The 24,333-nt window shown below is 46.1% G+C and overlaps 1 protein-coding gene across 6 annotated transcripts in view; it reads right to left on the bottom strand.

Annotated features, from left to right (window-relative positions):
- WDR20 (WD repeat domain 20) overlaps positions 1-24,333 on the bottom strand; it is a 64,911-nt gene that overhangs the window by 16,846 nt on the left and 23,732 nt on the right. For 3 of the 6 annotated variants that reach the window (XM_039251197.1, XM_039251200.1, XM_039251201.1), the window contains exon 2: positions 5,575-5,757. The exons of the other annotated variants lie outside the window; for them this stretch is intronic. In XM_039251197.1, coding sequence (XP_039107128.1) covers positions 5,575-5,757 — 183 coding nt within the window. The remainder of the gene's footprint in view (positions 1-5,574; positions 5,758-24,333) is intronic. 6 annotated transcript variants of the gene reach the window in all.

Raw genomic sequence — 24,333 nt, 5'->3', positions numbered from 1 at the left:
TCTGTTATAAACTAGTTAAAAGGAAGCAAGAGTAAAAATAAACTTGGGGGGCAGTGGGTGTGCATTTTATAGCGCAGATATCAATTTGTAACAAAAATACTAAAACAATTCAAAAACCACAGCAGCTGCTGGAAAAGCCATAATGTAGCCACAAGGAACACTGGCAACTAAGGGCTTTGCTGATATAAATGCATTTAAGGGGCGCCGCTTCCCTCGGCGGCAGCGTAAGGAAAGGGTATTTCAAAGCCAGGTACCTAAAAGGTGATCAGATGTCATTTTATCAACATGAAAACTTTATGCACTCATTTCCTCCCTTTGATCAAAAAAAGCAACAGGGGTGCCTGGGTGGCTCAGTCAGTTAAGCATCTGACTTAGGCTCAGGTCATGATCTACCCGTTTGTGGGTTCAAGCCCTGTGTCAGGTTCTGTGCTGAAAGCTCAGAGCCTGGAGCCTGTTTCAGATTCTGTGTCTCCCTCTCCCTCTCTCTCTGCCCCCCTCCCCCGCTCATGCTCTGTCTCTCTGGTCTCAAAAATAAATAAGAACTATAAAAAAAAAAAAAAAAAAAAGCAACAACAGAAACAAAGCTACCGACACACCCCCAACTGGAGAGAAGGCTGCAGGGCTGGGCCTGGCTCTACCCTCCTGGTGACACTGGGTGTCCCAACTAGAGAGAAGACGTGGCCTCGCCTCCAGTGGGCGGGCCCTTCACTCAGACCGCACCTAAAGGCCACAGCATGGACCCACCCGGCATGACGGCCCTCGACGGCCCTCGCCTTGCACGCCTTGCACGAGAGGGAGCAAAGTCAAGACACAGGGTCTCACTACAGGTCAGCAATGAAAGCAGCCACGGTGACAAGCACGTGTTGGATTTTACATCTCACACATCCTACCCGACAATCAAAACATTACTGTTCTCTGGATACACTCCTGAAATGATTAGAATTTCTACAAACAGGTGTGAGTTCATCATCATATACTAAGTGATACCATAACCACAGGTAGTAAAAAGCAAACCCTCAGCCCTTCAAGGTGCTTCACACGAGGCTGAATGCTCTGGGGGGGGGGGGGGGGGGGGGGGGGGACTCTCCAGGCGCTCGTGTAAGGAAGGCACACTCCGGGGCCTGGGAGCTCAGTGGGTGTGCCCACGGACGCTCAGCAGAGGCGCATGGGCACGGCACATACACAGCACTACAGAGAGAAACCCGGACCTGCGGGCACCACCCCCCAGGGACCGGCGCTCCCTTCCTTCTGGGCTGAACAGGTACAGCTGCCAGGCCCTGCGGCATGACGGGGACTCAGGGGCGTGAAGGGAGCAGGGCTCACCTCTCTGATCAACTGGCCAGACTGGGAGGAGGGGATCACGGACATCTCTGATGATGGAAGCTGTGACTCTTAACAGTCTCACTTCATTAAAAAAAAAAAACAAAAAAACTACGAAGACAACAAGGTTAACAGTGAGCACTGGCAATCACACTCCTCTGTACTTCGATAAACAAGCATTTATGATATTTTTTATTTTTTGAGTTAATGGGGGGAATCACCTTTTAACATATACTTGATTCCTAGATAGAAATTTTCATCTACTTTTAATGTCAGGTGGATTTCTAGATTCTAATTCCATTCTATCCATCCATCTACCCATCCAAACATTTGTTATATTTTTGTGTCCTGGGAACCTGTGGAAAGGAGGCAAAGGTGGAAACGTCAGTCCCGTGGTACGTGCGTGTGTGCACACAGCTGAAACGGGCAGCCGAGAGACGCACTCTGGTGAGCCGCTCCCTGCCCTCCGCCTCACACTCCGCTGGGGTTGTCCTGTGACTTATTTCCCCTTCGAAACTGCTGGTATCTCACCTCCCAAGAGGCCCTTCCTTCCAACCCTGGGTGGAAGGTGCGTCGCAGGGCTCCCCTCTACCTGTGAAGTCTACTGAGCAGTCACCCAGGGCGCCCTCTCCATCTCCCCCCACACCTGCCAGCGGTCTGTGCCCCCTGTCCTCCCGGTGAGGAGAGGCGAGGTCCACAGTGAGGCGGCCGGGCTCCCGGGCCCGTGCCCCCGGCCGCCCATCGCCAGCCGCAGGAAGCACACAGACGCTGACAGCACCCCTCGGGAGGCAGCGGGACAGGCGGCCGGCGTCTGGGAGGACAGAGCCCCAGACACTCTTCTTTGTCCCACTACGCCTTCTCCACAGGCCTCTCGTCTAATCTCGGGGACGCGAGGACTATTCACAAGCCCAACTCCCCAGTTTCTGCGGCGAGTTTTGGGCCCCAGGTCCACATACCTAACACCTACAGGCCTCTGACGCCAGTACAGACTGGAACTCTGACCTTTGCCTCCGCTCCTTCCCAGGCTTACCCAGCGTACAGGTGACGCCCCCATCCCCATGCTCCCATCTCAGAACTCCTCAGAATTCCGGCTCCAAGCGGCACCCCTGGGCATCTGCCAGCGCCGCCCCCACCCCCCAGGCCCTGTGCCCCTGCTTCATTCTGCGGGATCACGTACCCCAGCCAGCAGCACCCCTGGGCCCGACCTAGGTGCAGCCCTGCTCCTCTCCTCCACCAGGGCCACCGCCTGCCCGCCCCCCCACCCCACGGGGACGCTCTGTCGCATGGGGGACGCACCTCCCACATGAGATGCTCTCCCCCACCCTACAGCAGCCTCCAGTCCACGTCCCTGCCTCTCTCAGGCCTCTGCCTCCCCACACAGCGTGAGTCAGCACCTGCCCTAAGTGTGCATGAGGGGCGCTGCTCATGCCTCCCGGCTCCCTTTGGGGATGGTGACCAGAATGGGCACGTGGTAGGTAACCAAGGTCTCCTGACGGGACGGGACAGGATGTGGCCACTGCTCTAGGTCAAACCCCGGCCCGGCTCTCCACCGGAACGGGTCCCAGCGTCCTCACTGGTTGCGCTCCCCTCATTCTCTCTTCATTCTCCCCCCACCCCATCAAGCGCTGACAGGCGTTCTAAAGGACACATGTGACACGGTCACTCCCTTGATTAAAAGCCCAAAGCTTCCCCTACAGCCTCCAGTGTCAGATCCACATTTCGAAGCATGTCAGAACTTTGACCATCCGGTTCCGATTTATCTGTCGGCTCCGACTCCTGCGTCTCTGAGGCCCTCAGGCTGACTTGGTCACGCCTGGTCACCCAACGTTCGTCTGCACACCAAGCTGTTTTCTCCAGCTGTGAAGGCCTCTCTCACACTTTTCCAACTCCTATGCATCTTTCAAGACCCAGAAAGTGTCACCTTCTGGAAATCTCGGACTTCCTCCATCGAACTTAACTTTTGCTTTATTTTAGGATACTTGATCCATGCTGAGGAATATGGTTAATACATATCCCTCGGCACTTTGTTCTGAACACTGTGATGATATGGCCCCAGGCCCCATCAGTCCACCTCCCTAAGCTGGCAGCACCCAGGAGCACAAGGGCCTGCCTGTCTGGCCACCACACGTGGTGGGACTTACAGTCTGTGACCAGGGAGCCCTCGTGGAAGTAATTTCCAGTTCCAACTCTCTCGTCAACTTGCTGCCTGCCTGGACAATTTACTTACCTTCTCTTGGACTGTCCTCATCTATAAAAGGGCAGCAGCTGCCCGTCCGACCGCACAAAAGACAAACACAAAACCACCTGAAACCTCCAAATCTCATCCCAAGGCAAAGCATGGCGTGGTGCCTGCTTCAAGCACCGCCCCTGGCACCTGGAGAGGACATGCCTCTGATGACCCTGCTCTTACACACCCTGACCAAGACCTGATGAAACTGGTATCTGCACAAAGAAATTTCCTTACTGTGCAAGGCAATCAATGTCAGCTTCAAGCTATAAATGCCAAGTTGACATTTACCCACACACAGCCCAAGCATTCTGGACAGCCATTTTTCAAATAAAATATAAGATGAGTACGGGATAACTCGGCTTCAATCACTGCATGAGGCGCTGCCTCCTAGCCTGCAGTCCCTCTGCTGTCCAGAGCGGGGGACAGATGTGGCTGATGCTCTTGGGGCCCTGAGCCTCCCGCCTCCCCTGTGATGACACACAAGCCCTTCTTGTTCCCAAAGTGGCATTTTGTGTCGTCCTCAGCCAGAGCACCTCCCCATGTCGTTTACCGACAGCTCCTTACATGGCTGCAACCCCTGCCCCTCGGTAACCGGCCCCCTACCTACCCTACCCCGACACAAACAAAACCCCACAGGGACTCCAAATTCGGTTTCTGGTGGCAGGCTGCTCCCCACCGATGGCCACCAAAAGAAACAACAAAACAAAACAACAACAACAAAACCATTCCACTACTAAGAAATCACTTCTCCAGATATTATTAATAAAACACTTAGGTAAATAAAACAATTTTCTGCCTTTTTTTGGGGGGGGGGGTAGAAAAATCAGATTAAATACTGGTTCTTCTGCCGTTTTGTCATTCCACATGGCAAGTTCTGTTTCCAGTCAACCCAGATGCAACCAGACCCAGAGCTGACCCAATTCAAAAGATTTCACCGAACCCATTGGCAATGCCAGATGGGGGATGGAGGACAGGGACCGGCTGGGGTAGACAGCACGTGCCACGATGACTACAAAAGAATCCGAATTTTAACTGCAAATTGTCAGCTTGAATATTCTTGCCCACACACAATTACTTCTTATAAACCAGAATCCATAAGGTGCTTCTGTTACAAGTTAATGGGGTCAAAAGCAGACAACAGAGCAAAATCACTTGTCCTTCCTGAGGGATCCCATGTGACCTGACCCTTGCACATATCAGGGTTTAGGGGACAGGTTGACACTGCGGACCCGGGGCTTCTAAGTCAGCAAGCCCATTGCAGCTTTTCCATTTGCTGGAAAAGTCGCACTGAAACAGAGGAAGAACATGGAATCTGCAATGGCAACCCTTGGGGCCAGAAAGCCACTCCAATAGCTTTAACAAACATAACCTATCTGCCACGTTTAACATTCTGACATGTTCCTGACGACATGGCTCCAACAGCGCAGACTCCTTCCAGAACAAAACTGGAGATACTAGAAACCCAGCATAGGCTGGAACACTGGCAAAAGCTGTGTCATGTGATCCAATTTTAAGTGCCAGGATTTCAAACTGTGTCAGAGGTGGTTTTACAGCAAATATTTTCAAGAGAAAGAAAACTATTCCTTGGCCAAACACCTGTCAAACATAGACACAAAAGCCTGGGCTACAATTTAAGCAGCCTGAGGAATTACTATCAAGTTCTCTGGTCAGCATGAAATTTTCTGGTGATGTGAACAAGGTCTAGAGTTCTGTATTTTCTTATTTAAATTATAAAATATCAAGTATCAGTTTCGTCCCTGTCTCCATTATGAAAGTTTTAAAGCACCTGCTCTAGACACCGGAGCATGCTCCATAAAGAAAATGCATAAAACCATTACCCCAAGGAAGAACAGGTATAAGCCAACAAGTAAATTCAGCACATTTAAACGAGTAATACTATGTAGGACAGCAGAGCGAATGAAAAATGGGCTTAGCTCAATGCGGAAACTAAGGCCCACTGCCCTTGGTAAGAACGTAGACATTCTTAAAGGGATTCTTAACAGCTAAGACAGGGTGCTACTTACTTCCTCATTAAATAGTTTGCTAGTTTCTTTTTTGATTGGGTCTATAAGCTGGACTTGGCCTGCGGAAAAGCCCACTAGGAGAGAGACACTTTCTGCTGTGGCTGTTAGGTGGTTGAAGTCATGACAAGTAGGCTGTGTTCCTTTGTATATCCTTTTATCTATTGGTTTACTCAAGTCAGCAGCCTGGAGGAGAAAGAGAAAAATACATACGGTAAACAGCACATTGAGATGAGAAATCTAATAGTTACACTATTTTATACTCCATTATGATGTTCAATCTTAACAAAGATATTTAAAAAATTTTTTCAGCTTTCAGCATTTTGTAAAAGCACTTTCACATACCATTAGCCAATGTGATAGCCTTAGACTCTTCATGTTTTTAACTATTACTTCCACAACTTATTCTTCTTCAAATATCTTTCACAAAGACTCCTGGACTTCAGGAGAAAAAAATCCTTGAGATACTAAATTCAGATTTGTAAAATGCATTCATTCCAAGCATTTTCTGACCGAGTACCTCTAACCACATAAAAACTCAGCCTGCAAATAGATCTATAGCATCTAAATGCTCATTGGTGAGTTACCTGTAGCCCAGGGGTTCTCAAAGTATGGTCCCCAGGCCAGCGGTGGCGGCAGCAGCATCACCTAGAAACTCAGAAATGCAAATTCTCAAGCCCCACCCCAGACCAAAGGAATCAGAAACTACAGGGGTGGGCCCAGCAAGCCTTCCAGGTGATTCCGATGCCCACTCGGATTTGAGAACCACTGCTACAGCCAACAATAAGCCAGAACCTTCTTACTGGGTCACAGTCCCTCTTCTGTATGAGCCTTCAGGCACCTTCCACTTATTAAGCCCACACTCAAGGTGTGTGACACGCTTTACCTTTTAATCCTTACCATGATCATTCAGAACAGAGAATATTGCCACATTTTACAGATGAGAAAACAAGCTTAGGGAGGTTCATAACTTAGCCACAGTCCCCATACCTACCTAAGGAAGTGGCTAGATGTAGAACCCAGGCCTGTTTGACCATAAAGGACATGGGGAGAACATACACCCAACACACCCCAAGGTCAGAAGCAAATGACTTCTGACTTGGGCCCAGTGATTTTTCAATGTGCCTCCCCCTCAATCCCTAAGAGAAATGTTCTCTGCAATCTAATACACAGGGCTGATATTGTGGAAATAAAGGACACCCCCCTCCAGTCTGAGCTGAAAGTCAAAGGTGGAGACAACTAGGACTCTGAGTGTGTCCTCCGACACAGCCACGCCGGCCCTGGGCACTGCTCTGGGGCCACGGCCCTTGCTGTCTGCTGACCAACCCCTGCATCAGGTTCTGAAGATTTCTTTCTTCCAGAGAGGTCTGTGCCATTGTGCTGAGTAGATAATGTTTCATTCCTCAAAGAACAAACATAAATACTGAGTAGAAAAGAGGACCTCAAAATTACGGGCATCTTTGGGCAAACTCGAAAGCCCAGCACCTAGAAGTCTGCACTGGGTGGAAGAGGAACTCTAAGAGCACAGGGCAAGGGGATGGAGACACACGCGATGCGGACGCTCTCTCTCCCAACCTCACAGCTCACTTAAAATGGAGATGAGAATCTCTGTTCTACCAACTTCATGGGATTGTCTGGAGAATGAAATAAGAGTACATATACATGAAATAGCCCTGAAAAGTGTAATATAAAGTATGATACAAAACACAAGGAAGACCTGACTTTGCAGGGGGCCAGGGGGGCTGGGAGTCCGCGCTGAGGGGGGCCGAAGGCGGCGCTCAGCAGAGGGCTGAGGGAGATGCAGAAGCTGAGAAAGCCACCACCACCCCTGGACAGGGACAGGGTGCCTGCGGGAAGCTAAAGGTAGGGAAAGAGAAGCTAGGCTAAAGGACCACAGCAAATTATTTCAGAGCAAACAGGGTTATCAGCAAACATCAGAAGAGCCCAAAATAAAAAGTATAAAAACACTGGCAGCTAGTGACAAAAAACAAATTTGAAATACAAACAGTTAAATTATTACATGATCTCTGTATCAGCAGGTATAACTCTTTGAGAATTTTTTTTTACAGCTAGCTTCGGGAACTTCCCCCTTAAAGAACATATCGAAAATTATGCACAAAACTATAAAAATAAATTCAAAGGCAAGCCAAAAACTGACAGAGAAAACATACTAATATAAATTAAATGAGCAAAACCATACACAATGGTTCTCAGAAACGACACAGAAAGTAAAAGCACTTGATTTTCCAAGTATCACTACTACGGATCCCTTACAGTAACCACTGAGCCTCAATTCTTGGTAGATTTATTTTACATCCCCGCCTCCTACTAAGGAACTCTACTGAAAAGATGTCATCTGGAATTAGATCATATGTGCACAAATGCACAAATGCCTGAAGTATTTTAAATGCCAAAAGAAAGACTTTTACTCTTAACTCATGTAAATACTACCCAAACATCTTGTTTACTAATTTGCTTAACAACTTTCTTCCTAGATCACTGCTTTCAAAGTGTACCAGCTCGTGAACAGTTTACTAGTCGCAGTCAAGATTAAGTACAGAAAATAATAATAAACATTAGAAACTTTTATGGCAATCAGGGTAATTTTATATCTGTTGACCCAAATAATAAAAATTAGAATTTATATTCTGTACCTCTTTTTCAGTTTTGTTTTCTAGTAATTGCTTTTTTAGTTTTAGAAAACTATCAGTCCAAAGATTGGAAATTTTTAAAACTGGTCCTTCCACACTGGTGAGAGGCACTGTTCTAGAAGGCACAAAAGTAAACGTAGGCCCAAGAAACACACGGAACATCTCTTACCTGAGGTCACTCCCCTCCCCACCCCACAACACCCATCGCACTAGGACTAGAACAGCACAACCCCGGCAGGCAACACGGCGCCTAGAGCGAGCAGGAATGCCTGCGGAGCCTCACGTGACTGCTGGGTGTGTGCCCGCCCGTAAACTAGACTTCCGAGAAACCCACAGACTCTGCCACTGGGGCCTGGGGCCTCTGGAGCCCAACCCCAGAGCGAGGAAAGTCAGGTTTCCAGAACCTGCCTTCATTTCAAACAGTGCCATCATCTGTGACTCATCTTGTCCCCTTTCTTCTGCAGCCAATCCCCAAGTTCTCCTTTCCTACTGCTCTGCTGGTTCCCTATTTCGTCTTCCTCGTCGTCCTCTCTCCTTTCGGGATGGAGGGATGCCAACAGGTACTCTGAACTCACACACCTTTTTAGGAACAGCAGTAACCACCTGAGTCAGTCACACCTCTTCTGCGTGGGCTCATCAGCCCTGACAGATGGCCTCCCCGGGAGAGGCAGTTTGGTGGAAGGAGAAAGAACCCAGACTCTGGAGCCAGGCAGGCCCACGTTCAAACCTTGCCCTCCCTCCGGGCAGCCATGCGGCCTGGGGCAAGGTGCTCCCTTCCTCTCAGAGAATGAAGCGCCCTGACAAGGATCTAAGGCACAGAACATGCACACAGCTCAGATGGTAGCTATCAGTATGAATCCGCCCCTGGCGTATCCTACCTCTCTGGTCAAATGCTTCAGGAGCTTCTAACTTCCATCACACCGGAGTGTAGAAGGCCCGACACCCACTTCTGCCTGCAGAACACTTCCTGGGCCCCAAAGCTTCACATCACACCTGTAATCTCAGTCGCCCCTCAGGACGGGGGACCAAAACTACCCACCATCTTCAGGGGAGGAACGGCTGGAGGAATTCCGGCCTCCAGGGCCTGGTGGAGCAAGTCAGGGGCACACGGCCCCTCTCTCCTGGCTGCAGGAGGCGCGGGTTAGTCGACGTTGGGGAATTTTACCCAGCAGTTCAAGCCCCCCTACCTCCAATAGGCTTTCTCCCAGCTACCATTCTTTGGGTTGGCTCCTTTATCTTATCTCTCAAGTACTTAATTTGTTCCACAAAATCTAGTACTCAATCATTTATATTATTACAGTACTGTTCATGTCTGTTATCAGTTTCATGTGTTATCATCAATTACAATAAAATTACAATTACAATAAAAATTATAATAAAAACTCCTTTAAGGAGCAGAACTTCTTTATTAAATAGTTACCACTGTATTATTCCACAAAATCGGCTTTTAGGTTGCAACTTTCTGGTGACTTCTGCACAGATAAGTTACCAACGCTTGAGATGTTTTTAATGCATCTGCATCCTAATTACTGACATTATCTGAATTCTTAAACATGAACTTATAGTGCAACATATTTAAAAAATCTTACCGATTTTAAGAATTAGATCACATTTGGTTACTCAGCCCCAGTAGAGCATTCCATCTGTCACAAATGCTCAATGTCTGCTACATGCATAAAACTACAACCATTTCACTTTTCAGGGGTAAGATTAAATCCTACCTATGCTCATTGTTTCTGCGCAAGGAGTTATTGGTTACAGATAATTTGTCAGTGTCTCATTCTCAACAGAAAAGTTTCAAATGATGGTTTAAAAATTCCTACCACAGACACAAGCTGGTTACCAAAATCCGTGATCAATAAGTACAAACTAAAATGTCATGTTTCCCTTTCCATGATTACAAAGGTCTGCAAAAGAAGCCCTTTTTTGGGGCGCCTGGGTGGCTTAGTTGGTTGAGCGTCCGACTTTCGCTTAGGTCATGATCTCGCAGTTTGTGGGTTTGAGCCCCGCGTCAGGCTCTTTGCTGACTGCCAGCTCGGAGCCTGGAGCCTGTTTCAGTCTGTGACTCCCTCTCTCTCTGACCCTCCCCTGCTCACACTGTCTCTCTCTCTCTCTGTCCTAAAAATAAATAAAAAATATTTTTTAAAAAGTTTAAAAAAAAATAAATAAAAAAATAAAAAAAAAAGAAGCCCTTTTTTTCCAGCTCACACCTTCACCCCAGACCCCCACTTGGCCTGCTGGGGAACACCCCACAGAAGTAAGCCCCCACAGGCTCAGGGGGCCTCTCGCCACTGCTGGAGTTCCCCGCCCCCCCAGCCCTTAGAGGAACTCAGAGAAGGCATGCGGGCCTGTGCGGGGCCCCCTTCGTGGGATCCTGCTACTTGACCCTCCTGAGTGCCCAGAAGCATCTGGGCATGTGATACAGAAAATATCTCTGAAAGACTTCTTTTGAAAAGTGCACATCAGAATATTATGGGAGGGGGGGTAGTGTTGGTAATAAAGGTGGGCTTTATTTTTTCTACATTTTATATTCTCCCTCCCCATCTGAGAATCATCTCAGAGAGAACCAGTCCCACAGAACTTGCCAGAAAAGAGTCCTTCCACCCATTTCTACACATCCAACTCATCCCACACACTATGCTAGATTCACCTTCACGTAGCCTTAGGTCACTCCCCCATTTCAATCCTCGGCGGCTCTGCCCCAACACTGGCTAACCTCCTTGGCGTGGCACCACAGGCCTTGCTGACACGGACCTCATCACCCCCACGCTTCACACACATTCCCTCCAAAGGTGCTTGCTCACACACTGCCTGTGCTCCTTACACCTTCTGGCCTTTCCTTGCGCCCCTTCCTTCACTCAGAATACCCTCCCCATGTGCAGTGTCCCTCACAGCGGCACAAACGTCCTGACTTCCTCATCTCACCTCTGGGGAACATTCTTTCACCTGACCTTCACGGACTGCCCATCACTAAGTGCCGCATTTATTAGCTGTAATGTTAACTGCATTCCATACACTGTGAAAGTCCAGCTCCTCTTAAAAACAAAAAAAGTCAGGAGGCTGCTGAGTCACTGAAGGCCCAAATGAATCCATCAGAAATAGCTGGAGCAGCCCTAGTGACAAAGGTCTCCATTATGCCATCTGAAAATCAGAAGAGAAATGATATCATGCTTTCTATTATCATTCCTCTTGACCACATCTCAGACAACCAAAACAGGAGCCAAAAAGGAACAAGGGACAACTTCCCAGGGCCACAAAGGATCACCTACTTGGGACCTACTTCAATGCTTGGGATCCCAAATAAACCAGACTACAGAGACTGTCCAGTTTCCCTGAGGGGTGGGGGCCTGGGGTCTCAGGGTCCGCGGCGGGACCACAATGAGCTGGGCTGGGCACGCTGGATGAAATGTGGGGAGACGCCGAAGCCTTCCAAGTCCCAGGTGTGGGGAAAATCAACATGGCCTTTCGGAGCCAAGGTATATTCACTTTGTGAACAAAGCACTCTTCCCCACGGCAGAAAATACCCTGGCTCTGATGACAGAAACACCACAGTGATTTTCAAACATCTTCACTGCCCACACTACATGCGCAGGTGAACAGGGTAACATTGAGGTCAGGCAGCTTTGAGGCACTGAATAGATGCCAGTTCCACAGTCCAGCCCCCCTGCCCGGAAGCAGAAACAGAGGCTGATCGTGGAAACCCCCACACAATCCACCTTCAGCTCAACAGCTACACCCAAAATATCTGGTTAATTGGCATGAATGGTACTTAAAGAGTTATCTAACGCTGATTTTAAAATATATATCAGGAGTAAATAGTAAGGAGTCAATCAGGTTTGGGATCTCTTATCCCAGTAGGGGAAAAAAGGTCAACCAACTATACAGTTCCAGTGTTTCAGAAAGGACAGAAACTTATCTGCCTTCTTCACCACTCTATCTCCAACACCTAATAGAGGGCTTGGCATATAAACGGTATCATTAATATTTATTGCAGAAATGAAACCATTCTAAAAATGGAAGGAAAAAGTCCCATAGCCAGAAGTATACAAAAGCAAATATGTGGGGGCACCTGGGTGGCTCAGTTGGATAAGCATCTGACTCATGGTCTCAAGGTTTGTGGGTTTAAGCCCCATGTTGGGCTCTCTGCTGTCAGTGCAGAGCCTGCTTCAGATTCTCTGTCCCCTCCTCTCCCTGCCCCTCCCCTGTATGCTCAGTTTCTCCCTGTCTCTCTCTCAAAAAGAAACAAACATTTAAGGAAAAATAAAAAAGCAAACGTGTGATCTTCTGCTGACCAAAATCCCAACTTACAACTAATGCCTTCCTGGGTGCCCATCTGTGAAAGAAAACAGTCCCTACTGGCAAATGTCACTTTCCGGTTTACAAAGCACCTCTGCACATCGGTTCTTCTGGCCCTCCTTACAAACCCGTGCGTTAAGGACACCCGCCCCGCACACCTTCTAAGGAGGAAAACAGAGTCCGCTGTCAAGAGGAAGCAGGTGGTGAAGTGCAGCGTCTCTGTCCCGGCCCTGTGCTCTTCCATGCCATGCTGCCATAGTGGGCGGGGGATGAGGTCACGTCCAAGGCCACGCCCACGTCCACAATCCCATCACTCGCCCAAGCGGGAGCCAGATATTCCCGCCTTGATCATGTGGGCCAGACTGCAGACCTCCCTTGTCTGTGCAGTTACCCCGCAGGGCTGTCTTCCCCACAGGCAGTAACAGGCTAGAGTCACAAGCATCGCACGTGGCAGGCCCAGGGCCCTTGAGCAAAGTTAGTTTTCCTCTTTTCAACGTGGACTCCCCTCCTGCACACACGAGGGTCGCTGCCCATCACGGGCAGGCTCAAACATCACCGTCTGCTAATACCTTCAAAGAAGTGCACAGAAGGAAGACAGTTCTTTCTGCCCTAAACTTCCCGGAGAAAGACAACAGGGGAAGCCAAGTTTAGGGCACGTGCTCCTTCCAACAGAATTTTCCCAAACAAGATAGCACCTCCCCTTCGTTGCTCCCATTCCTCCTTCCTCCTCAAAGAGCACATGCCCACATGACATCCGACCCCTTCCCTTCACTAAAAACAGAACAAACTGCCAGCAGACACTGGCTAGCACGCTTCTGCTGAGCCCCGACCCTGGACTGAGCACCCAGCACCCCCACCTCAGAGCTGCTCTGTGCACACCGCTGTGGCCAGGCCAGGCCGGACAACTCCGTGGAGGGAGAAAGCAGGGAGGGCAAGGGGCCAGACATCCTCAGAATACAGGCAAATGAGATGTAAAAGGCGAGGGGCACCACCCTCACGGCTCCCAGAATGAGAAGAAGTGCCCACTCACAAAACGCACAAAATACGTTCACTGAGTTTTGCCAGCAACAGTCTGTGGTGCGGCTTCCTGTTCTCCAGAGAAACACTTCCCAGGGGCGGGGGGGGCTCCCTCTCCGGAGGTCAGAGGAGCGGAGCTGGACAGGGGTGCGGCGGGGAGGAAGCAGGACGGGATTACTTGGCACATCTTCTCCCCTGGCCCAGCACTGCCGGTCGAGGACCTGCTGAAACAACAGGCTTCTGTTGTCATCACATGTCATTTTTCCCCAAGGCAGCCTGTCACTTACAAACCGTTAGCTGTGGAAAATCAACTCCTCTATCCTCGGATAGTTCTTAAAAAATGAACTTAATAAGCCGCTAAACTGCGGCATCTTCGCCAACTCTTCCAATTCTCAGGTCGAAAGTCACGCTCGGGTCAAGTCTCTTTACCGCAATGTGCGACCGTACAAGCGGGGTTTGCGGTACGCCGCCTAGGCTGACATAACGCGGAATTCTTCTTTAAAGAAAACTATGAATAAACATCAGCTAAATTCAGTTTGCACACATTCTAACACCAGATCTCATCAAATTAAAATGCTGACAGATATAAATGACCTATTTTTTTTTTATTAAACTCTTGTTAAATATGCATAAAACACAAACTCCTATTCCTAAGGGAATACCAACACCCCAAATGGAAGAAAAGGTAAGATGTTTTATTTCTGCAAAAGATACTCTTTTCAAATTCTTAGAAAATATATTTTTTTTAAGTTTCCCCTTAAAGGAGCTTGGTGAGGAGTTCTATGACCTGAAAGCGTTGCAACACTTGTAAACCAGAGGCCACTCCCAGGCAGGGCGTGGTCCCGACACACTGCTTACCCGCTTACCCACTCTGGTACTGTCTTCCCAACACCGAGACCATCCGCGAGCCTATGGCATTTGGCACAGCACCAGATGACTTTCAAATGTTCTGAGTCAGGCTGCTCTGTAACCTAAGCAGCAATCTGCAGAGGAACTCCCATTCTAAGTGAGAAATACCCTAAATCCCCAACTGTGTAGAGGCCCTGCTGTTTCCCAGCTCTCATTTCCTCATCCTACCGCGACACTGAGGCCCAAGGAAGGGTGGTGACCTGCCCAAGGTTTCCCAGAGCGCAGAACTGTGCTTTTAGCCCCATCAGACTGTTGCTATTTTTCCAATGACCCAATCTCAGTTGGAACAATGAAATACTGAATCTGTAACAGATGAATTTTATTTTAATTGGCCCCAATGTGCACCAGTAATTATACATCAAATGACAGCACTCGGGAGCCAGTACCATGCTGTGTTTTCAAACAGAAAGCAAGAGAGCTACAGAGAATGAACGGACACTAAACTTCTCTTACACAATGGAGATGAGCCGCTAAAACCCATGGCCAAAATATTTTATTTGGCCTCTGTGATTCAAAGACTTTGTCTCTACTCAGCCTGAGCGCAGCTGAAGAAGGCAGCCTCAGATCAATGGGGCAGGAGAAAGCTGACCTGCTCTCAACTAGCATGAGGCAAAGTTCCAACCTCTGCTTCATCTGCAGCTTTATGGCATCACCAGAACTACCCACTTGCCACTTGTGCTGTCAGTCACCTGTCACGTATGTCCTATCTCCCCGACTAATGCAAAACTTTATGGGCATAACGGTCTTACAGGCCACCTTGGTAACCCCCACTCAGACATTTCTGATGGCTTTTCCCTACCAGATTAGAAAAAGCCCTTCCAGACACCTGGAATGTACCATGCACTGGTACAGGCCACACAGTGCAGTAGCAGCCAGTTTCAGGATGCGGGCACCCACAGGAGTGTGGGAAGGCTGGCCTCACCTCGCCACTGCGGGAGCATAAGCTGGCACAGCCCTAACGTGGGACAATTTGGCCACATGTAGCAAATGCCTCCCTTCCTTTAAACACAAATTCAGCTCCTAGGAATGCATCCTTAGAACATATTTTTCAAGTATGTAATTTGTAACAGCCCCCACCTGGCCCAACACAAACGTCCGTCTATAAGAAGCTAGAGAAAGAGTGTGCTAATCATGGAATGCCTGCGCTCAGAACAAATATGGACAAACGTCAAAAGATAATCTTAATTGAAGTCAAATATAAACAAAGCATATCATAATTCCATTTATATAAAGTTCAAAAGTAAGGAAAACTGATTTGCAATGTTAGAAGTGAGAACAGTGAGAACCCTGGAAGGGCGTGGGGGAGGGGCCGGCAGGGAAGCTCTGGGTGGCCCGGAAAGCTACTCCTTCAATCTGGGATTGACTCTATGTGAAAAATTAATAGAGCTTTACGCTTAGTACATTTCTTTCTTTATGTTACTCCTAAATTAAATTTTAATGAGGAAACACATGTACAAAGACAGCCAATACAACTTTGTTTATAATGAAACATTATTAACAGCCTGTGTGTTCCAAAAAGGAAATAGGTAAATATATCATGTAGCCATTTAAAATGAAGCCATTTAAAATGAATTGGTGGGAGATTACTTGAAAAAAAAAACATTAAAGTAACATTACACTACAGAATTTTCTTAAAATAAAGAATCTGAATTCATACTGAAACCAATAAATGGAGAAAAGAAAGCTCTTCCTGACATTAGACTAACACCTAATAAATGTAGGAGGAAAGAATAATGGAGTCTGAAATTCACCATTTACAACTACTATAGTAACACAATAGTGATTCAGCCAAAATCATCAATGAATGCTAGAGCTAATGGAAGAAGGTTGAATGAGAAACAGGACACTTCCATAGTCTCTAAGTGTCCCCTCACAAATTACATCTCAGTTACAAAGAGAAAAATGGAATCTCACAACAGAATAATTTAGTAAATACCACTTTAATCAAGATTAACATTACTCTGCCCACTAATACTAGAGCAAGTCAGCATCATGTGCTCTTGACATGCTGCCCTAGGATGGACACAATATCAATTCTGTGGCATTTCTCCCCAAAATGCAGCCCATGAATCTAATCATGAAAAAAAAAATCAAATCCAAACTGAGAGGTATTCTACAAAAAACTGGTCTGGACTGTTAAAAATGTCAAGATCATGGAAACAAAGAAAAGGATAAGGAACAGGTCCAGACTGAACAAGACTGAAGAGCTTGCAAATAACTGCTGTGTGTGAACTTGGATGGGACCCCAACCAGGAGAAAACGACTTTTAAAAGACAGCACTAGGGTAACTGGTGAAAAAAAATGTTAATGTTTATTTATTTTGAGAGAATGCACATTGATGCAGGCAGAGGAGAGGCAGAGAGAGGAGGGACAAAGAGAGAGAAAGTGGGGGAGGGAGAAAGGGAGAGGTAGAGAGTCCCAAACAGGCTCCACACTGCCATTGCAGAGCCCGATGCAGGGCTCAAACTCACGAACCGTGAGATCATGATGTGAGAGGAAACCAAGAGTCAGATGCTCAACCAACTGAGCCACCCAGGTGCCCTGTAACTGGTGAAATTTTAATGCAAACTGTTGATTAGATAAGAAGAATGCATAAATGTTATATTCTTGACTTCAATAAATGTACTGTGGTTATGTGAGTGACAATTCTTGTTATGGGGAAAACAGGTGCTGAAGTTTATATGCATAGAAAAGGGCATGATGTCTACAAACCAGTCTCAAATGATATATGCTCGATATACACGGGGGGGGGGGGAGGAAGGAGGGGAGCATACAAATGATAAAACAAATGGGCAAATTTTAAACAATTAGTCAGTCTGGGTGACGGGCATACAGAAGGAGTTCTTGGCACTGCTCTTGTCACTTTTCTGTAAGTGTGAAATTATAGCAACGTAATTTTTAAGAAAGAGACTTAAGAGGTATGTATAGTAAATGTAATGGGTGGTCCTTGTTTAGAAACACATGTGAATAAGCTAGCTAAAAAACATTTCTTTGTGGTAGTGTTCACATGAATCTACACATGGGACAAGATGGCACAGAACCAACCACACACACACACACACACACACACACACACACACACACACACACAGCTAGTGCATCTGAAACGGGAATCCAAAAGAGCTCTGTGGACTACACCAATGTCAATTTCCTGATATTGATACAGTAATTTTTTTAAATGTTTTATTTATTTGAGACAGAGAGAGAGAGAGAGAGGGAGACAGCATGAGCCGGGGAGACAGAGAGAGAGAGGGAGACAGAGAATCTGAAACAGGCTCCAGGCTCTGAGCTAGCTGTCAGCACAGAGACCGATGTGGGGCTCGAACCCACAAACGAGGAGATCATGACCTAAGCCGAAGTCGGACGCTTAACCAACTGAGCCACGCAGGCACCCCGATATTGATACAGTAATATAGTTACGCAAAATATTACCACTGAGGAAAACCGGGTGAAGGGTACAGAAGACCTCCATGCACGTTTTTTGCTACTTACTGTGAATCCAGAATTATTTCAATTAAAAAGTTAAACATAAATACTAAAAAGATCCTTATGAGTCAAGAAACTATAAAGAATATTTATGAATCTGTCAAAGAACAGACTATATTCAAATGTAAATTTTTAATGTATAAAAATGTAGTTTTATTTCTTAGAACAGTATCATAGAACATGTATCATAGAAAAAATACAGAAGATATGATGTTTGGAATTTGCTTTAAAATAATACAGTCAGGCAAGCGTGGCTCAGTCAGTTGATGTCTGACTTGGGGCTGGGTTGTGATCTCAGGGTTCGTGAGTTCGAGCCCCACATCAAGTTTGCTGCTGTCAGTGCAGAGCCCACTTCGGATACTCTGTTCTCCACTCTCTGCCCCTCCGCTGCTCTTGCGCTCTCTCTCTCTCAAAAATAAATGAATATTTTTTTTAAAATGCAGTAAGGGCGACAGAATCGATGAAGTGAGATAAGCCACACACTGACAAATGGCAAAGCTGGGAGACTTGTGTAGGAAGTTCATTATACCATTCTCTCTACTTTTGTGTAAGTTTGAAAATTTTCATAATTAAAAAAGTATGATTGCTTTTGGAATAAACATTTATTTATATAGGCATATTCAAAAAGATATTAATCAAACTATGAAACGTGGTTATTATAGGGTTTGGGTAATATTTAGGCGATAATTTTTTGCCTATCTTAATTTCTAACTTTTCAACAATTATATATTACTTGTGAATTCTTAAATAGAAAAACAAAACAAAAAGGCCAAAAAAGCTACCAAAATTTTCAAAATTTTAAGTAGTTTAAAAGCATGTCATGGCCTAGCACAGGGTCAAAGAAAAGTATGTGCCTTTGTGAACAATAAAATTCATCATAAAAGAAATCTTACTGTTATATCAAGTAAACGCATGAACAGGATGATATATCACCAAGAGGTGATGATATATTTTGAACGAGGCAAATCATAAGTTTCATGCCAATCAGGATCGCTGAAGTGTGTTATTAATGCTTCTGTGGCACCGATGACGTCACTCAAGGAGATGAAAAAGGACAGGAAAATTCTTTAAAGGAGCCAGCCATTCAGAGGACAAATAAGCAGGTCATGGCTGGTTCTACTGTTTCACTCTTCAAATAGTACTCAAGTGTTAGAAGGCCTCTCACTGTGGGCTCCTAATTTGCTACAGTGGCAAATAATGTTTCCCAGAGTCTTCTTTGGGAAATCCAATCTGTTCCACATTTATCTCCTAACTTTTCCCCTACTACAGATTCAAAATTGAGTCTCCATCTTTCTCACAAGAATTAAACTGAGAACTCATCATCAGTCCCAAGCTCTTCTAGAGATTCTAGGAAAACCCACTCCTCAGTTATCCTCAAACCAGAAGAAATAGCTAAAAGAGTAACCCAGTGGAATTTGCTTTTCTGCATTCAGTAATATTATAACACTTAAAAAGCTAAAATCTCTGAGGCCTGAAATAAAGCTGTTAGGCTCAATAGGGACAGTATCGTATTCACAGTCTCAAAGGGGACAGCACTGTATTTTAAATGTAGGTTAGCAGGCCAACTAGCTTGGAACTGATTAAGAAGCTCTACACTGAGGGCAGAAATCAACCATAACCCAAAAGTTAACATTTGGCAACAACTGCACTTTTGCTTCACTCCATTTGTTATTCATTATCTCATCTAATCAAATACATAATTAAAAATGTGTGACTAGTAGGGGTGCCTGGATGGCTGAGTCAGTTAAGCGTCCAACTTCAGCTTAGGTCATGGTCTCGTAGTTCGCGCATTCAAGCCCTGCGTCAGGCTCTGTGCTGTCAGCACAGAGACTGGAGCCTCTTCGGATTCAGTGTCATTCTCTCTCTCAGCCCCGCCCCAGCTTGCACTCTGTCTCACTCTCAAAAAAAAAAACAAAAAACAAAACAAAAAAACCCAAACATTAAAAAATTTTAATGTGTAATATTAGCTTAAAAAATTAAATACAAAGCTATTCACAAAGAAATGAACTGCTTATGGGTTGAAGCTATCCACTTCCCGTGTGAATAATTTTGTTAATAGATCTCCATATACAGTGGTCTCATATGAAATGTTGGTAACATTAAGTCTCATATTCATACTCATGGAATCAAAGGACAGAGCTAAAAGTGGAGCTTTTAAAAAAGCCACATTTGTTCTCAAGATGCTGCAATTTAAGGGGCACCTGGGTGGCTCAGTTGATTAAGCATCCAGCTTCGGCTCAGGTCATGATCTCACAATCTGGGAGTTTGAGCCCCACGTGAGGCTCTGTCCTGACAGCTCAGAGCCTGGAGCCTAGTTCAGATTCTCCCTCTCCCTCCCTCTCTCTCTCTCAAAAATCAATAAACATTTAACATTTTTTAAATAAATTTTTTAAAAAGATGCTGCAACTTAAAACCAAAGATGTAAACTGCCTAAAATCTTAAATCAATTCACACAGTAGCTGTACCTGGAGCTCTGGTCCTATTGGCTGTAAGTGGGCTAATACACCCAGTAACCTCGGGGAAAGCACAGTGACCCACCCCAATGCCCTCACTTCTGTCTCCTTTCCTTTCCCCTGAGGCATTCCCGCTTCTACATCAAACAGTAATAGCTGTCAGAACTTGAAATTCTATCGTTTATAACAGAGTAGCGAAACACAGAAGACTCTGCAAAACTCATTAAGCTTAACGTAAACCTGATAATGCGCATTCAGCTGCTGCAAAGTTCACAGCTAAGTTCGAACCTCTGCCAGCCTTCTCCTGGCTAAGAGGGGAGTAGCTTGCTTCTTGATAATTCAGTTTGCAAGCTGGCTGTGTCCTGAGCAACTAAGGCCAAAGCCCACTCCCACAGCTCTTGGCAAACCTCCTGACTGCCTTCCGGAAAGTCTTCCCTCTGCAGCAGTTAAATGCCCGCTGATGAAGCTCTAGCTAGCAGGGACGCAGGCCAGCGCAGAAGCAGTGGCAGGGACAGGCAGGAGCTCTAAGCGAGGCTGCAGATGCTGAAAGCCTAAGAAATGGCCACCAGCAGCTCAGGCTGATGGTGCGTATGGTCACAACAAAGGCTGAGGCTCCAAACACCAGCAGGTCCCATAAGCAGCACCCGTGGCTACAAACCAAAAGACGGCCTCTGGGGTGGTCTGGAGAGATCTCTGGTCTCTCTTCCATGTAGAGTACTTCGACCACGAGTGTCTTTACATTTAAAGAGGCACAGAACAACAGAACACCCATTTCCAAGTGTCTTATGTCTACAGCAAATCCAAGTGCTTATATTTTTCTCACAAAGTCCTTGGACCTCAAGCCACATGCATGAAGGTCAGGCAGCAAGAAACCATGACCAACTCAGGGCCCCAAAGGAGGAAGAGCATGGCAAGCACAGAGAGGCAGCCAGGGCCTGTCCTAGGGCGAGACAAGGCTGGGAAAGGCCCCGTGAGGCCGGTGGTTCAGCCCAGCAGTGTCCCAGGCCAGAAGGCCACCTGCCGTCATTGTAGGACACGTTCTGCCTGAGTCCCTGGCAAACAACTCAATTATTTAACATTTTTAAACAACCTGAATTACTTCTCTGTGTGAACTCACATGTCAATCCCATCCTCCACATATGTCCTAACTCGGAAAAACAAAAACACGGAATAGTCTACCATTTCAAAGTGCAAAGTAAAACGTTTTAGAGAAAAAATCTGGTTGAAAACCTACATTACATTCTGAAGAGCAGTTAAGAGCATGGCCTGTGGAGCCAGGACGCCACGGTCAGACCAGCTGCTGCGTTCCCAGCTCTGTGAGCTCAGACAAGTTACTTGCCTTTCCACACTACGGTTCCCCCAAAATAGGAAAATAAGGGTAACAAAAGGGTTCCACCACATACAGAGGGCTAAGGGTTAAAGTGTGTAAGTGGTTAGAATAGTGGCAACAACAAAGTACTTGCGTAAATACAAGCTAAGTAACATTAATTTACATCTGCCAAATGCAATCAAACCAACAGATACAGTGAGTTAGCATGGAAATAAGCATTTGATTCCTCACAGGCATTTTTTTTTTCTTTTTTTTGCTCATTGTTTTTTTATGTTTATTTTTGAGAGAGAGACAGAGCGTGAGCAGGGGAGGGGCAGAGAGAGACAGAGGCACAGAATCTGAAGCGGGCTTCAGGCTCTGAGCTGTCGGCACAGAGCCCAATATGGGGCTCAAACTCACGAACCATGAGATCATGACTTAAGTGTCAGCTGCTCCACTGACTGAGCCACCCAGGCGCCCCTGATTCATCACAGGCATCTTAAATATAAAGGTATTTTTCTATCTAGTTGCCTGTCCAAAAATGTGTCAGTGTCAGGGATGAGATATGGAGGAGGTCAGAGAGATTAAAAAAAAAAAAAAGAGCACAGAGACCCTAAATGACAAGCCCTTTCCCTTCACCAGAGATGACAAGTGTCCCCTGGGTCAAACACTCTGCTGATACCTGTTCACTTTCATAACACGGCTGGAATAAGGAATTTTTCAATCCATTAAGCTTACACTAAAATTCAGTGTAACATAATTTTTGAAAGTTGTAAAAATAAAATAAGTTCAGAGACCAGAACTGTGTGGCATAACAACTTACGCCTCACTGAAAGTACAGGTTCATTTCCGAGACAAAACTACAAGCGGCACATTACAACGTGACGGTCACGTATATGAGCGTGTAGAGCCTGGACTACCACATGCAAACCTCTCTTACCTCCTGCTTCTCTGACAGACAGTAGGTGAATGAATATTAGAAAAAGGAAACAAAATAGTCCATGTTTCCCTTAAAAAAAAAAAAAAAAGCTGATAGGCTGTTGTTCAGTAGAATAAGAGCACAATGAGGAGGGTGCCTGACTGGCTCAGGTGGTGGAGTGTGGGACTCTTGATCTTGCAGTTGTGAGTTCAAGCCCCAAGCTGGGGGCAGAGATTGCTTAAAAATAAAAAAAAAAAATTTTTTTTAAAAGAGGGAAACCCAGAAATATGGGTATTACAATCATGTTATGTGATCAGATGAGAGCCACAAGGTCACCTGCACTCCTTGGGGAAAAGGATTTGTTCAAAAGGCAGTGCCCGTGTAGGAAGGACACCAGCAGATGTGCTGTGCTGCTTACCACGGTGTAGCCTGGGCCAAGTTACCTCGTTCCTCAGAGCCTCCCTTCTCATCTAAAGTAGGAAACACCACTACCTATTTTACGAAGCATCTGAGGATGAGACAACATATGTGAAAGCACCTAGCAGAGTGCCAGCACGGAGTACGTGTTTAATACACAGCAGCTGTGATGATACACAAATTAATCAATGGCTATTAATGCAATCCACGTGTTAAATAGCCAATGCGTTTTTACTGAGGGTTTACGGTAAGGAGAGCCTCGAATCCAATCCCATAAAGCAGTGACTCTCACACTTCAGCACATGGGTCACTGGCTAATTCAGAAGAGAACCACCACTCTAAGGGTAGACAGAAGAGGGGCCTGACAGTTTTTGTAAATGTAAGAAGTCCAATACCTAGGCAAATGGTATAGTTGAGCAGAAAGATATGCGAAAGCACTGCAAAGAAAACCAAGACAGACAGACAGACAGACAGACACAAGAAGTGTGCAGGGACATCAAGGTGTCAGCTTGGCCAATCAGTATCTCTATGGGAGAATGCCATCACAATAACTGAGATTTTGAAGAAGTCATTCACAGGCTAATTTTCCTACTAGGCTCAGCCTATATTTGATGCTTTGAGTAAAATGAGCTATGAATCCTGGGAAAGTTAGCCACATGGTGAAAACGACAACTGCAAACAGGGATGGGACAGTAGGTAGGGCAGGCTAGGTGCATGGTAATGGAAAGAAAAGAGCAGAAGCAGTGAGGGCGCATCGCTGACTGTGATACAGGAGGTCCTGAAGCACTTTCCCAACAGCCAGGGCCTTCAAAACTCACATTCAAGATGGTGGCCCACAAAAAGGGTCTACCAGCTGGGAGAATCCAGCCCCATTAGAGCCTACTGTTTAGTAACCTGGTGTTATTACCAGGCATTCGTCAGGGGGGCTAAGAGACCTCAAACATAATTCACTCAAATAAGAGAGGAAACCTTGTATTTCCTCAGTTACTGAACACACTCCCTAAGTATAGTGCACTGCACCTATTACTACTATCTAACCAGTTTTTATTTACCAGCTGAAAACTCTAAAAAATTTGTTTTAAAACAATGCTCATGACTAGACTGTACCTCAATCAATATTTTTAGGTCAACAGTGAGAAGATAAAAGAGAAACATAACTTGAAATGAAAAAATACACAGGACATCATGGCCCAGTGGTCTACATCACTCAAAGTTCAGAGAAAACTGCTGACAGATCATTTTCCATAAAAGACAGAAGAGATCAGGAAATCCTAAGATTACTCTGGGGGCAGGAGGAAGAGTTTA

This window comes from Hyaena hyaena, unplaced genomic scaffold, assembly GCF_003009895.1.
Source record: "Hyaena hyaena isolate Hyena2069 unplaced genomic scaffold, ASM300989v1 scaffold_386, whole genome shotgun sequence".
Classification (NCBI taxonomy): Eukaryota; Metazoa; Chordata; class Mammalia; order Carnivora; family Hyaenidae; genus Hyaena; species Hyaena hyaena.
This window is presented reverse-complemented; position numbering and strand designations above follow the sequence as displayed.